The following is a 15,904-nucleotide window of genomic DNA, read 5'->3' on the forward strand; positions in this document are numbered from 1 at the left end:
GAGCTATGAAGAAGTCCGTTCTCGTCAGTGACAAGGTTGACATGCTTTGAGCATATGACCCTGAACCTAAATATTCAATGTCTTTTTTTAGCATTTACATGTACAGATTGTGCCATGCTCATTTTAGGTCAGCAGCAAATGGCCAGTTATGTGAATTGCAAGTGTGGCTAGTTCGCACAATTTGCTGCTGTCGCATTTTGCTCCCAAATAGACACTTTATCGTGATCCCGCAACAAAGTGCTTGGAAGGTTGGGTGTCTCCAGTCTTGCGAAAAGGCAGAACAGGGCGTTTTATGATGAGAAATTTTGGCAGCCTTCTCGTGCCTGTTTTGAACGGAAGGCTTTCTAGCAATGTATGCAACTCGCGCCTTATATATATTTTTCCCTTTAGGACCTCTGTAAAGTGCCACTTTTTGCCTGACTGTATAATGTCTGCACTTTATGCGGCATGCAATTATATAGAAATACAATCGGAAGTATAAAGGCAATGGACACAAATGATAACATGATTAACATTGCAGTGCATAAGCAGCTGTGGCGACTGGGCTGAGGGTTCTGAGGCAAAGGGCGTTCTTACGAATAGTGCTTCCAACCAGTCCATTCCTGACCTGACTCCACATGTGGGCAGTGCTTCCTTTTTATCGGAGGTGGCAGTGGTGGCCCTCGGTACTCATTTTTAGGGACCAATAATTATTTTTCTGCATCCAACTTTGGCCAATAGCAAGATAGAGCAAAGCAGAATAGGGTAAAAGAAAAAGGACAAGAAAGCTGTGAAAACAGAGACCAAGGGATAAAGCAGGGATGAAAAACCACCTGCAAGAATGAGACGGAGGCAGGAAAAAACAGGGTGGAGGAAGAAGGAGGTGTGTTGGTTTGTTGAAGACCTTGTGGTCCTGGGATACAGCTGCCCTGGCAAGAGCCAGTGCTGGCACAAGTGACATAATAAAAGCTTTGGCCCCTGCACTTTAAAAAAAATTAAGCACTGCCTTTGGCATCCACCATAAACACTTTCCGCCTCTAACAATCTCTTCTACTCTCTTGCTAGACCTACTCCCTGGAGGCTCACGCATCAGTTGTGGCTGGTGCAGGTAAGCGTGATGGGGCGGTGGAGTGCTGCGGGGGAACAGAATAGGTTTAATTTATTTATTTAATTTGAACTATTCTGTCATCTGTCGACTTCCCCGCCCTGCCGCCGCTCCACCGTGCTTACCTGCGACGGCCGCCGCTGCATTTACAGGCACTGTAATGCTGCCAGTTCACTGTGCAGCTGGATCCAGATCCATTTGATCACCACAAAGTCTGTCAGACAACATTGCTCTGAAGTAAAATAGGCAACACCATTCAGTTTTTATTAGTTCTATTTTTTTAAACATAAGCCTGACATGGTGTCCTAAACCCCCACTCAGGGCACAGGTCCTAAAAACACGAGTGGGGGGACTAATAAGAATAAGCAATGTGCATTGGTGTCACAGGACGTCACAGGAAGGGATGTTGCCACCTCAATTGCTTTGGTAACGCTCAACAATTAGAGAAGGTGCAAAAACAAGTCTGGGACTAAGTGGCTCACTTCTATTCAAAACGTTTATGAAGAGGTTTATAGGTATTTGCCTGACTTGAGGGAACTTACTTAGTAGGTGACGGGGATGCTCCAGAGAACCCTGTCCCATTATGACTCAACTATATAAGTAAAACCCTAGTAAAAACAATATGTCTGCATTTTATCTTGGAAATCTTTTATTGGAACTGTCTAATAAGCCTGTCATTTAACCACACCCACTCACAAACCTGCAGTTTACTAAACACTCTTACTACATTTAACATTATTTGTCGGATATGGCCTGGGATATCCGAATGACGGTCGACTATGAGGTGTACCAGATTCCAGAAATTTCTGTCAGGAGGTGGGGGGCCCGACATTTAAAAAAATTCAGCTTGGGGGGGCTCAACCTTAAAAAGTTTGAAGACCTCTGGCCTATTGGATGGTGATATACATGTGTACAATATGTGCTCATTAATTGTTTGGCCTTTTTTCTGAGTGTACCAAGTAATCCAGACTGTTAAGATGTTCAGACTATTTGCTCGTTAACTTTGTGTCTCTGCTGACCGCCCCAAGAAATGCGGCCTTTTTTGGTTTTTTGCGCTGACACCAAATTGAGTATAACACTGTAAAAGGGGGCGCAGTCACATGTCCATATAGCTGGTTACAATACCTGCTCATTCACTCTTTGGCCTCTCTGCTGATCGCACCAAGTAATGCAAAATGCTCTGTTTGCTCACGCAGAGACCATACTGCATATAGCAGTGTATAGGGGGAGAGGGTTGGGGGGGAGGCAGTACTAATAACCAAACTGTCCAATTCATTAAAAATGTTAAATAACCGATGATAGCGCATTTGACATAAATTTGTGCCTTGGAGACACACAAACGGCAATGGTGAAACATTTTACACTTTATAAACAATTTAGCAGCATAAAGTGTGTACATTGTTATGGTGCATTGGTGAAGCAGTGCCTATAGGTTGTTGCTGTCAGTGTTAAAAATACCTGCTTATGTACTCCTTGGCATCTTTGCTCAATGTATGCAATGAGCTGGACTATACATGAGCTCTTACTATTTTCTTATTAACTCTTTGGCCTCTCTGCTGAGTGCACCAAGTGATGCAGACTGTTTTGTTTGCTTACACTGTAAAGAGGGGTGCCGTGGGATATCCATATAGCTTATTAGAGTACCTGCTCACTAACACTTTGGCCTCTTTGCTGAGTGCACCAAGTGATGCGGAGTGTAGGTGTTCAAAATATTTGCTCATGAATATATTGGCCTTTGTGCTGAGCGCACCAAAAGATGAGGACTCTTACCTTACGCTAAGACCGGGCTAAATATAGCATTTATAGGGAGAGGGGGCACAGTATTAGTGTTGCCAACGTTTTAAATAACGTATATTGCACTTAAAGGCACACAATAGTCACTGGCTAAAACGTTTGTCACTTAATAAGCATCACGTGTTTAATGTTAAAACAGTAAACTTTTTGCCTCCTTGCTGAGCGTATGAAGTAATCCGGACTGTAAAGGGGTTCTGACTATTTGCTTATTAACTCTACCTTTTCTGTTAAGCGCACCAAGTGATGGAAATGCTGTGTTTGCTAACACAGAGACCGCACGGCTTATAGCACTGTAAAGGGGGAGCTAGGGGGAGCAGTACTAGTGGTCAAACTGTCAAATAAACTAAAATGTAAAATAACGGTTGTTCGCGCATTTGACATAAATTTGTGCCTTGTAGGCACATAATTGGCAATGGAGAAACTCAGCGGAAAAGCAAGCCTTGTAGTTAACAGCCACAATTCAGCCTTGTTAACATATACATGGCATTTTATAAACCTGTAAAGGAGTTACCTTGGTCGGTGTAGCGAGCCACTCCTGCCGCCTCACACACCGCGTTAAATGATTTTTGATGTTTACCCAGAGGTCGAAGTGCAGTAAAAACAAGAAGGGCTGGGCGAGAAGGGAGGGGGGAATGCGAGGAGCCTGAATACAAGTGACGAAAAAAGAGGAGGAAAAGGGAGATGCGAGCAGAGCCTCAAAGAGCTGGGTGAGAAGGGAGGGGGGAATGCAAGGAGCAGAGGAGCAGCTGTGCACGTGCACGCCATCGTGCACGCAAGCTCTAGGCCAGCAAAACCATGTGGGTAGCACTTTAGAAAACCCACTTACAAAATGTCTCAAAGAGACAGCTTTCGCTGTCTCAGCGAGACCTAAAAAGGAAGGCCAAGGTGTTCGCAGGATGGACCAAGTTGATAGTCTGGAAAAAAGCACTCCACTTATCAATTTTTAAACCACATTCATCTCCATCTTGCTGTCTTGGTGTATCCGGTGAACACGATATCCTACAAATATCAAGCTGATAGCACCAACATGCATCTCAGTCTCAAGATGCACTGCATTTCATATTGTCCATAGGTGAGAACTTTTAAACATTTCAGATAAACTTGTCTCACTTTTACCTTTCTTCAGAGACTTATTTTTATTTATTTTATTTTTATTAACAACTTTCAGCTCATCTCCAACAACCCTATACTGGCAAACCTCTTAGAAAAATGTGTACAGAAACAACTGTGCAATCACGTAGAAAAGTTTCAAATACTCAATAAATTCCAATCAGGCTTCCATCAAGATCACAGCACAGCGTCTGCCCTTACTCATTGTAGATGACATACTAAAAATGCTGGACAGGAATGAATCATGCCTTCTAATATTGCTTGATTTATCTGCTGCCTTTGACACCGTCAAACACGACACCCTACTAAAACTACTGGAACAAAGAAACGGCTTATCAGGGGCTGTATTACAATGGTTCTCTTCTTTCCTCCAAAACAGATCCTTAAGAGTAAAAATGAAACAATCTTTATCTAAGTCACACGCGATAACTCTTGGTGTTCCTCAAGGATCCGCTCTCTCCCCCATTCTCTTTAACATATTCCTGGATCAACTAGCAAACCTCCTAAAATCCGCTAACATACACTACCATATGTATGCGGATGACACCCAGCTATATCTCAATCGCCTCTCCAGATGACATTATATCCCTCAATTCCATCCTACAAATACATACCTCTGGCTCTCGGTCAACCACCTCAAACTCAACGCTGTTAAAACGGAATTTCTTATCTCTCCTCCAAATAACAACCCCACGACTGATCTGTGGCTTACAGCCCTCAAATGCTCGCCCACCTCATAGACTCTGCCAGATCCTTAGGTATTACATTAGACAAACACCTAAATATGCAGGGTCACATTAGTGCAACCACCAAAGGAGCAAATTACCACCTGAGCATTCTGCAGAAACTGAAACCATACCTACTTCATGAAGAGCTAAATCAATCGGTGCAAGCCCTAGTATTACCCTGGGTGGATTACGGTAGCGCCACACTATGTGGCCTACCTAAATACAAACTAGCACAATTAAGAGCTTCTCTCAATGCAGCAGCAAGACTCGTCCTCAGAACTAAAAGAAATACACACATCTCACCAGCCCTAAAAACCTTAAACTGGCTACCATACGAAGCAAGAATCCAACTGAAAATCGCTTGCATGACACACAAAGCATTAAACTTCAACACCCCCAGTTACCTGGCCCAAAAGCTAGAAAAATCAGGGGGCAGCAGATCCTCACGAAGTGCGCTCACCTTGTTGCTGAAACCCCAACGAACCCACAAAAAGAAAACTGGGGCTAGTTCATTCTTGGCAATCGCACCCAAGATATGGAACTCTTTACCACCGGACCTTCGCCTAATTTCCTCCACCTACCCCTTAAAAAGAGAAGCCAAATCTTATCTACTGACGAAGTTCTTACCCTAAGTCAACAAACCGATGACATTGAATAGATTCAGATATCACACTCTTATGTAGACTATCCTTCCTAGTACTGGCTTTATTCTATTTCAACCACTGTTAGCTGATTTGTAATTGTTGATTTGTTCGTTTCTCACGCATAGTTTTGCATGTTGATCAGACCATGTGCTAATCGTGTTCTCTCCATGTAAAGCGCTTGGATACCCTTGACGGTCACGTTCGCGCTATACAAAACTTTCTAAATAAATAAATAAAATTGGCTAATTCAAAAATATTCATAGATTCAAATGTGTTCATCAGCATATTCCTTTAACATTCAGGATTGCTGTAGTGGCATCAGTCTTGGAAATATATTAAAAAAAGAAATCTCTAAACTCCTAATGCATTTCGAGTCAGAGCGATTAGCACGGCATACTGTAAAAAAACAACCTAAAAACTTTATTGCAATCACTTGATATTCACTATGCGGAAAACAATACAATTAGCCTTAAACCTTTTATTAAAATTATCTAGGGTCACTGCGGTTAGATGGATTATCCATCCACCTGAAGGAGCATTTCCACAGGTAAGCAGGTTATTTATGCTGAATCTCGCATTTGTTTTTAACAAATCATTATGTTAATGATACTTGAAATAAGGGCTTTAATGTTCTATTTTTAGCGAGCTTTAAATTACAGTGACAGTGGTTTTTTTCTAAATTGTTCTGAGTTATACTTTTATTTCACACTGTTTGCTGGTAATGCAAGGAGGGTTTTATGGCTGTAGATGGCAACCTTCATATCATCCTTTTTCTTTTTCTTCACAGAGTGACGCAGGCGTGAAAGAATTTCACATTGTGCAAGTGTCCAGTAGCAGTCATCAGTGGAAGTTGCAAAAATGTGTAAATATTGCAGACCGGAGAGGTTTGTGGATTTTCTGAATTATTGTGCATGTTAGACGTAAGACTAATTGGTGTTCTTTATTTTGATCAGTAATCCAGAATAAAGTTATGATATTCTGGAGAAACATCCATTTCAAATGGAAAAAAAATTCTTCGGTGTACATTACTCATGCAGATGCTTAACTTCTTTAAATAGACTATAGTTTAAGACCATAAACTATGTACATTTTCTAAAATTGGTGGAAAGTGGCTACCTAAACCAGCCATGTACGACTAGAGCGGAATGATTTGAGAAATACATTTGTTTTGTGTCTTTCACACTCTGTTTTAGCTCGATTCTCTATATGGCTCCTTATTACATGGGATTTAAAAGGTGCCAAACCGTTTCGCGAAGTATTTGTGCAGTATGTCTTTATGCATGCTTTTTGTGGATCTTTCGTGCTACTGCATAAAGGCTGTTGCCATTGATTACAAGAGGCAGAAGCACTAGAAAAGAGTGGCTGGTGTCTGCATTAACTATATTAGGTCTTCCTTCTTCAGCCGAAATTTGAGAGAAAGTGGCATAAATCCCTTTCACAACAAGGACACATTTGGTTCCAACTTTTAATTTTTCCATTAAACAATGTGGAAACCCCTCTGCCCTCTTACTCCAATCCCAGTTTTAAAAAGAAAATATTATTCCCCATTTTTATAATGATAACTATGTGGTAGTGGGTAAGCAAAGTGCAATTTACAGAGTTCCCTTCAAAACACACTTTCATTGTTCCCAACATATATTTGCCCAGTTAATTGTTGCACTATTTTGTCTTATAGTAATGACTTCTTGTGTAGTGTTTAACCTGCCTACATTCCCATACCAGGAGGTGAATTTATATACACCTTCACCTCATCCAGTGAAATCCAGCAAAGGTCAAACTGAAAAATCAGTGAAACAGAAGATCAAAATGTTCATGCTGAGCATATCAAAGGGTATGGGTAAATGTTGGTCAGCTCCGCCACACTACCCTGACATATGTGCCACTGTTGTACAGTTCCCTGAATCTGATCAGAAACTCACATCTATTTCATTGGTCTCTAGAGCACTATCTGCTAAACAATTTCCAGAAAATTATTGCAAATAAATACTTCACACTTCACTGCGAGAAGTATTAGTGGTTACCTTCTGGTTCTACACTACCCCCCTCCCAAAAGGGTATGAATTGTCTGTCTTGTACTGGATTTCACAGTTTCTCTAAAATAATGCTGCCACCTTGCATTTTTATGAGGGAGCATCTCCAGACCAGCCTGCTTCAGTGTTTGACTAATTAGCATCAGAGAGTTGCTGTTTATGTAGGATGTAGCGATTTGTTTCAATCGTGCTTCTTTTTGGGCAAGATTTTTATTTCTCATTGTTTTTCTGTTTCCACTTAGATAAAATTTTGAAAATCGTGTCTCCCTCTTAGCACACATGTATGCCTTAAATGTTGGGCTTTATACAGTGCATAGGATGTAGCAGTCGGCTCACTGCAGCTGATCGACCTCAAGATGGGGATCCTGAGTATTATGTTTTGCACATAAGGATACTTTGAAGGCAATGCAGCCCAGTGTTCTGGACTCTGTTCGTAACTAAACTGACTTGAAACACGTTAATAACATTAGTAGAGTCAATTATCCCAAGAAATTATTTCCCTTTGGCCAAGTCCCTTTCTTGAAGTTTGTTAGTTCTCTTGACAGAGTCCTGATACCAGTACATTGATGACACTGTTGCCTATTGTTTTAGCCACTAATTAGAATTTGTTCTGGGTTTGTTGTAACTAAATGGAGTAGCTTAAAAAAATCACCAACCTACCCCTAATGGATTATTGAATGGGGTGAAAAAATGATACAATGCAGGAAGCAGATGCCAGTTAAAATCTTGTACAATGTGCGTTTTTGGTCCTTGGGCTCCACCTCAAGACCTGCGATAAATGTGCCTTCATACACCTGAAGGTGATCTAGGAGATGGAGGTAAAACTGTATGTCACCAATCATAAAAAGAGATTGTGGTTGCACCATAAGTTGTTGCCTCCTGGCTATCCTGTTCAAGGAACTGCCCCTTCGTGAAGCCTTGTTACCCGTCAAAGTTTTCCAGTAAGTTGAAGATGCTCCATAAGCACAAGAAAGCCAAGTAGGACTCAGCCATATCCTGCCACTTGAAATCAGGCAAGAAGAGATGTCCGTAGAAAGAATCTACCCCACAAGCATCTTCTGACTCAGACCCAGTCTTGCAACTATCCAGACTTGTCCTGAATTCCCTGGGCCATTGTCAGCCCTTCAGAAAACCCCATCCTCAAAGGAGTCCATGCTGCCGCTATTTCAGATGCTCCTTCTGACATGCCCTTGGAACCCATGGAGCTACGAGGGGCTCCGTTTGGACTGGGATCAATGAATATTGGGATTTGTAGAGCTCACAATTACTACTAGTGTGTCCCGGCTCTAGGCCTAATGCAGAATGGAGGGGAGAAACCAGCTTAGTCTTTGAACAGGTGTGTATTTAGTAGTTTGCGGAAGATCTGTGTGTCAGTAATACATCTGAGGGCCACAGAGAGTTCATTACAATATTTGGCTGCCATTACTGACCAGGTCTGGCTGCCCAATTTCTTTCGCCTAGTAATTGGAATAAATAGAAGGTGGCCTGACTGTGACCTCAGGGGTCTTTAAGGACAGTAGGAGTCTGTTTGTCCTATAAGAATTTAGGGCCGGTTCTGTAGAAGCCTGAATGTGCCACAGTCAATCCTTTGAAAATGACTCTCTTCTTTACTGGAAGTTAGTGCAGCTGGCTACAGTAGTGGGATTTCGAAGTGTGTTTAGAAAGTTTAAACAAAAGGCAGACGGCCATATTTTGTACTTTTAAAAGTTTCTTAATGAGGTAGTTTGGGATCCTTAAATATAGGATGTTAGTGTAGTCGAGTCTAGATGAGATCAGAGCCTGTACCACAGTTTTCTGGGCTTCCTACGGCAGGAATTTAAAGAAATTTCTTAACATCCTGAGAATCCAGCATGAGGTTTTAATTACAGCTGAGATCTGGGGCTTGTGTCAATAAGAACTCCTAAGTTTCTTGCCACTTTGGCAGGGGGTCTAGGTGTTATGCAGTTGGCAGGCCAGACTAGCCTGGCAGGGGTTTGTTGCCAAATAGCAGGACCTCTGTTCTATCAGGATTGCATTGAAGGGAGTTGACCTTCATCCATTCCATCACTGCTGACACACAGGCAACAAAGGTTGCTTTTTTCTCAGGCTCGTTGTTCTAGGTCAGTAGCAGTTGTGTGTTGTCTGCATAATAGACAACAGAAATGCCGAAAGTGTCAATGAGGTATGCTTACGGCGGCATATATATATATAAAAAAGTGTGGGGCTCGGGGCCCAGCCGTGAGGCATTTCATACTTTGGTTTTTTGGCATTAGAATAGTGTGGTTTAAGCCAGACTGCCTGCTCCCCGTCCTCTAGAAAGGACCTCAACCAGGCCCAAAACTTCCTCGCTCCTCTGATCTGGGTAAGACTCTGGAGCAAGATCCCATGTGAGATCGTGTCAAATGCCACTGAGAGGTCTAATAGAATCTGTGCTGCGTTTTGACCAGCACCCAGAGAGAATTTGATAGTCTAATTTCCATCAAAGCGGTCTCCATGTTGTGAAAGGCCGTAAAACCTGACTGTGGGGGGTGGAGGAGATTCAGTGTCCAGGAATTGTGTTAATTGAGTATAAACCTTTTCATTGATTTTAGTGGTTGGGGAACAGAGAGATAGGTCTGAAATTCTCTGTTAGGATCTGCTTTTGATTTTTCTTTTTAGCATGAGGATGACATTTGCCTTTTTCCATGCGGTTGGCAGTGTCCCTGATTGTAAAGAAGTGGTGAAAATCTTGTGAAGAGTGGTTCCTAGACAGTCTCTTATGAGGATCATGACTTGAGGGGGAAGAGGGACCAGGGGTGAACCGGATTTACATGTGGTGTTAAAGCATTCCACATCATCAATTAATGGGAGAGAGGGGAGAACTGAGTACGTTTTTCCTGAGCCTGTGGCCTAAAGTGGCATACAATATTTGTTGGCTCTTTCGCTTATGATTCCACAAGCTCGTCCTGATGTTTCAGAATTTTCACTTCAAAGAAGGTACTTACTTGGCAGCATAGGATAGTAGTAGTTGCAATGAGGGATGTGGTGTATTTGGGTCTGTGAAGTCTGTTACAATTTTTTTTAATGTGGTAAACGTTATTAGCTTTATTGACGTAAGTGTAAAAGGTGCTGCGCATCAGCTTTGTTTGTGTGGTAGATATTAAGAACCATTTTGCAGACTTTTTCAGAAGTATTATGTTCTTTCCGCCAAGCGCGTTCCAGCGTTTTCAATGTTTCCTCTCATCTATTAGTTCCCTCGTGAAACACGGGGGTGAAGGCTTGGCAGTAGGAGTCCTATTAGTGGCTATGGAGCAACTATGGAGGCGGCTTCTACAAGCCAGTGGCTGACCTTGCTTTAATCGGACAAAAAATCTCCTTTTAGTGTTACTGTGGTGGTTGCAAGAGTCCCTTTCAGTAGGGGAATATCAACTTTATTCCAGCTGCGATTACTGGTGATAGGTCCCATTCTTCCTGAACGTTTGGTAGGGGACCAGGGGAAAGGCAAGATGAAATGATCAGACCATGTAACTTCTTTAGGTCTGTCTAGGTCATGAGAGGTATTAGTGAAAATGGCATCAATAGTTTGGCCAGCTTTGTGAATATATCCTTTTAGACTCGTAGAAAGACCTGCATCAGCCAGTACCTTGGTCAATTTTTATAATCCGTAGGGTTGTTTAGTTTGGTATTAAACTCATCTGAGATCATAGAATTTGCATATTGAATGATTTTATGGCTCAAAGCTTGGTAGATAGTTAATCAAGTCTCCCGCATAGCCCGGTGGGCGATATAACAGGACGTCCGTAAAATGGCTTTGGGCAGAAGGCGAAATGATGAAACCTAAGGCTTATGTACCAACCAAGTCTTCCATCTGCAAAGTGGTGCATTTAAGTGATTTTTTAAAAAGTAATTACCACTCCACCCCCTCTGCTGCCAACTAGATATATGTTTATGCAGGAGTAGTCTGGGGCAGCGCCAATTGTAGGTCCGGGCAGTAGTCCTCATTTAGCCAGGTTTCTGTCATGAGAAGGACATCTTGTTGATCCTCCTCAATCAGGTTGTATATATCTAAGACATGCTTAGCAAGACAGCAGAAGTTAATGAGTGCTGCTTTTAGTTTTGTTTGGTTGTTCCCTTGCTCTCTTTTATCATTGACTCTGAGGTTGAGAGGTGTCTTGCGGTAGCGGGCAAGGCCCCTAGCATCTAGGAGCCCCAGATTCTTACACCTATTAATTAAGAGTCACAGCTTGAGTAATTCAGTCAAGGTGTAAGTAATTAAGGAGCTCACCTCTGTGTTGCTTCCCGCATAATGGCTGGCATTGGCCACGGTCAGGAGGCAGACAAGCTTGCCGTAGGCTGCGCATCCACGCTGCGCCCATCCTTATATATTGGAGTCTTGGGTGCCTGAACCACTAGAATGCTGCCATCTAAAACAGTGCCTCTCCGTGCACAGTTCTCTTCTCCTCACCTCGCGTTTCGGTGCAGATCGAGATGCTGGAGCGCGTATGTAAGGATCGTAGTGAAATTTGTGACGTGGCGAGTGCAGATTATTCAAGTAATATTTGGGAGCTTGGTATAGAAATGCTTCCACCGGCAGGCCCACCCTTAATGCCAGTTGACCCCATGAGGACTGACCTTTGGCCAGTTTGAGCGCCGATTTACACTTCCACCTAGCCTCTTGGGTCCAAGCCAGGCCCTTCTGTGTTGGTGCTGATGCTGATGCTGATTCAACCGACATTGGCCACGGACCTGACTCAATGCAAGTGTCTGATCCCAAGCCCCTGACCCCGAGCTCTAGGCCCATGTCATGCTGTGAGGTTACCAAAGGGCAACCAGTCAGTTTGAAACCAGACTCTAAATCTAGGCCTTTACTCAACACCAGTACTATCATAGGCTAGAGGCCTTATTTTGATCGAACTCTGTTTCACTTAAGGGTAGCTAGACTTGCCATCTGGGCCACCAACAGAAACTACGGTTGTTTACATAGTAGTGTAAGAACTAAATTACATTTGCCTGCTGTTGAAACTAAGACAAATTTAATGTCCAGCTTTATAGACCCACTCATGGGCACTTGCTTCAAGCTGTTATTGGGCTGTCTAGTCGGTGTAAAGTCACATCCTTATGCCTTTCTAACCAGTTCTCCAGATAGTCAAAATATATTGATAACTTTGAAAAGAGAATGCATCTTTGGCTAGTTTAGCCTTAACATCCTTGAATGCAGTATGGCAGTGATCAACCAGGTTTTATGGGGAAGTCCAAGCATCCCTTATGGTCATGCCCTATGATACCTCCAGATTGTTTTGAGAGAAGGCAAATTTGGCACTCAAATGATTTAAGGGAAGTTGAGCCATAGCACTATACCTGGTACTTTTATCTCCCACCAAGAAGTTCCCCTAACAGTGTAGAATATTTTTTTCCACGGGACTACCTTACAAACAGCGTCAACCCTCCCAGCCTGTGCAGCAACAGCAGGTTCAGTCCTTTTGAGGTGGAGGCTGTGGCGGTGGCAAAGTCGATCACATCAGCTTTGTCTCTGCCTCTGTGGTGGCAGCCAAGCCCTTTTACCTTGCCATCACTAGGCCATACTCAGCTGGAAGGAGGCATTTACGAATTGCGTCCCTGGCTGGAGAGCCGTCACAGGGGTCTGGTAGATCTTGCACATTATTCAAAGGGTCTTCTCCCTACCTTTTGTTTCCTCCATATCCCATTTACCCCGCGTCAGAGTAACTGTCAGCATATTGATTCACGATCTTGCTCCAGGAAGTCAACCTTCTGCTGACCAAGGATGCCATCAAGTGCTTGCCAGCTTCTGAGAGAAGTACTATTTGTGCTGCTGCTTCTTCCCAAAGAAAGGGTGGAGGCCCTAGGCCTATACTGGACTTCAGCCCACTAAATGCCTTTCTGTCGAAAAACAAATTCAGAATGCTTATCCTATTTCAGATTGTGTCTACCCTGATCCCAGGAGTCTAGATGGTATCACTGGACTTGGAATCTACAATGAAGAAAAAAGGTACACCCTAGGAAATTGTTTCTAGGTCTGGGAAGAGGGGGAGTTGGAGTCAAATTATTAAAGCATAAAAAATTCTCACTTGACCTCTATCACTTCATTATCGGCTGTAAGTGCCCAATGTATTGACCACTGGCTACTACAGAAGCAAAAACATGTGTTTTTATTTATACAGTTTATTTAATTTTTTTGTCCTTTTTGTCTTGATTGTACTTCTACCACATATCTAAAAAGATTTTTCCCCCAAATATTTTTCTCAGAGTTACATATATACAAAAACCTAAATTGTAATAGTTCTTATATAGCGCTGCTGTCACCCTACGGGTATCCTGGCGCTCAGATATAGAAACACACAGCCATCATGGTGAGGGATCAGAAAGAGAGAACATGGAGAATCAAGCTTTTGGGAAGAGCCAAGTTTTTAGGCTCTTTCTGAATCCAGTTAATTAGTCAATCTTTCTAATCCTCTGTGTTAACTCATTCCACAGCTGAGCACCGACCACACTGAAGGCCCTCCCCCCAGCCTGGAGTGTTTAAATCTCGGAATTACCAGCAGACTGGCGCCAGAGGAACGAAGCTGTCTCCGAGGGAGATACCAGGCAAACCTTTCCTGTAATGGGACCGGACCCAACTCGTGTATTGCTCTGTACACCAAACAGAGGGATTTAAAAAGGACCCTTTCCTTAATTGGTAACCAGTGGAGCTCTCTCAGGGCAAGAGTAGAAGACGAATTACGCCGCAGGTTCAGCACCAGTTTTGCCACGGCAGACTGGACTCTTTGCAAACACTGAAAGATGTACTGAGGGGCCCCTCAATACAATGAATTGCAATAGTCCAGTCTGCTAATCACTGTGCTGCTTACTACCAGGGAGCGCAAATCCTTCGGTAGGATCGGAAGTATCCGACGTAACAAGCGCAACAGACCAAAGCACATGCTGGCTGTCTTGTTTGCCAGCGACTCCATTTGGAGGTTCTTATCTATTAGGACCCCCATGTTGCGTATCGTACTGGCCGGAGCCAGCGGATCCTTCTCGGGGTAAACCTAAACTCCACCGGTGTATGCATAGGCAGCCTCGCCGATGAACAACAAAACACCTCGGTCTTCCCTCCATTGAACTGGAGGGATTTCCTCCGCAACCAATCTGCGGTCTGACGCATACACTCTTGGAATAAATCCATAGAGACTGCCTGTTTTCCTTCCAAGGAGAACGCCAATTGCGTATCGCCCGCGTAGTTGACCAAGTCAACCCCGAACGATTTAATGATGGGAAAAAGCGGCTGCAGATAAATGTTAAAGAGAATAGGGCTGATGGCAGAACCCTGCGGTACCCCATAGGCTATGGGTGATTTACGGGATGTAAATGGTGCTAAGGTTACCGTCTGTTGTCTCCCTGTCAAATAAGACCGCAGCCATTGCAATGCCCGTCCCTTCACCCCTATTCTCTCCAGTCTCTCCAGCAGGATTGAATGGCTCACTGTGTCGAATGCGGCCGACATATCGAGAAGCACTAAAACCGTGGCATTCCCGTTATCGGCCCGCATCTGTAGTTTGTCCATCATAGTGGACAGAGCTGACTCCGTCCCATGACCGGGGCAAAACACATACATATCATGTATAAATATACACTTTTTTACATTGTGCATCTCATTGTTGGTCTGCATCAATAGGTCTTTGTACACTGCCCAATATCTCAATTCACTCACCCTTTCAATCACCAAACAGGCACATTCTCACCTCAATCTCCTATTCATACCCCAGCCTTAGGCCGCATACACCTTAAATTACATTAGGGTAAGATCTCTAATTACTTTTGTTATTGTGTTGTGGACTGGGGTTTTCCAGACATGCAGCCAACGCACGTTTTGGTGGAAACATATTGTATTAAACCACCTTTATCAGGACCACACGATTGACACCATATCCCATGGGGAAATCAAGATTTCCAAGCTGTGTATCTCTTATGCTGGATGGGTCTCCTCCTCCTCTCCTATGGTCAAAATCTCCCTGGACAGACTTATCCCCCCCCCCCATGCTTATACGGGTCTAGAATGAAATCCTGGGTTTTATCACATGCGCTGTGGGGAAATTTGACATCTTCCATCTGTATAAATCAACGATTCCACAAAATGTCCACAACAAGTTTTTTAAAGTAGAGGTATGCATTTCCAAATGGTTCTACTTGAATGAGTTTGGGAAGATATTGTGTACCAGCCGAGTATACCTCCCACCGCCTGCAGAGCCTGTCGGCTGACAAGCATACCCCTACTTTCAAAAAGGTGTTTTGAACATTTTGTAGAACCATTGAGTTATACAGACGGAAGATGTCATAAATTACCTCATATCGCATGTGATAAAATCCAGGATCACACAGTCAATCTTTGTTCCACCAAAGTCTTTTCATTATGGATGGATGCAAGTTTATATCAAGGAAATTAATAGTATGTTGTTAATAGTTTGAGAAAAGAAATCCAAAATCCTGTTGTGCGTAATGCAAAGTCGAATGTCCAGTAGCACTAACTTGTTATGATGCAGTGGTGAGGAAACAACTTCA

General features: G+C 43.1%; 1 protein-coding gene across 2 annotated transcripts in view; it reads left to right on the forward strand.

Moving 5' to 3' along the window:
- The window catches only part of TRAPPC8 (trafficking protein particle complex subunit 8), a 1,257,619-nt gene that overhangs the window by 936,939 nt on the left and 304,776 nt on the right, over positions 1-15,904 (forward strand). For both annotated transcript variants that reach the window (XM_085605699.1, XM_085605700.1), the window contains one exon: positions 6,148-6,244. In XM_085605699.1, coding sequence (XP_085461825.1) covers positions 6,148-6,244 — 97 coding nt within the window. The remainder of the gene's footprint in view (positions 1-6,147; positions 6,245-15,904) is intronic.

This window comes from Triturus cristatus, chromosome 5_1 (assembly GCF_964204655.1).
Source record: "Triturus cristatus chromosome 5_1, aTriCri1.1, whole genome shotgun sequence".
Classification (NCBI taxonomy): Eukaryota; Metazoa; Chordata; class Amphibia; order Caudata; family Salamandridae; genus Triturus; species Triturus cristatus.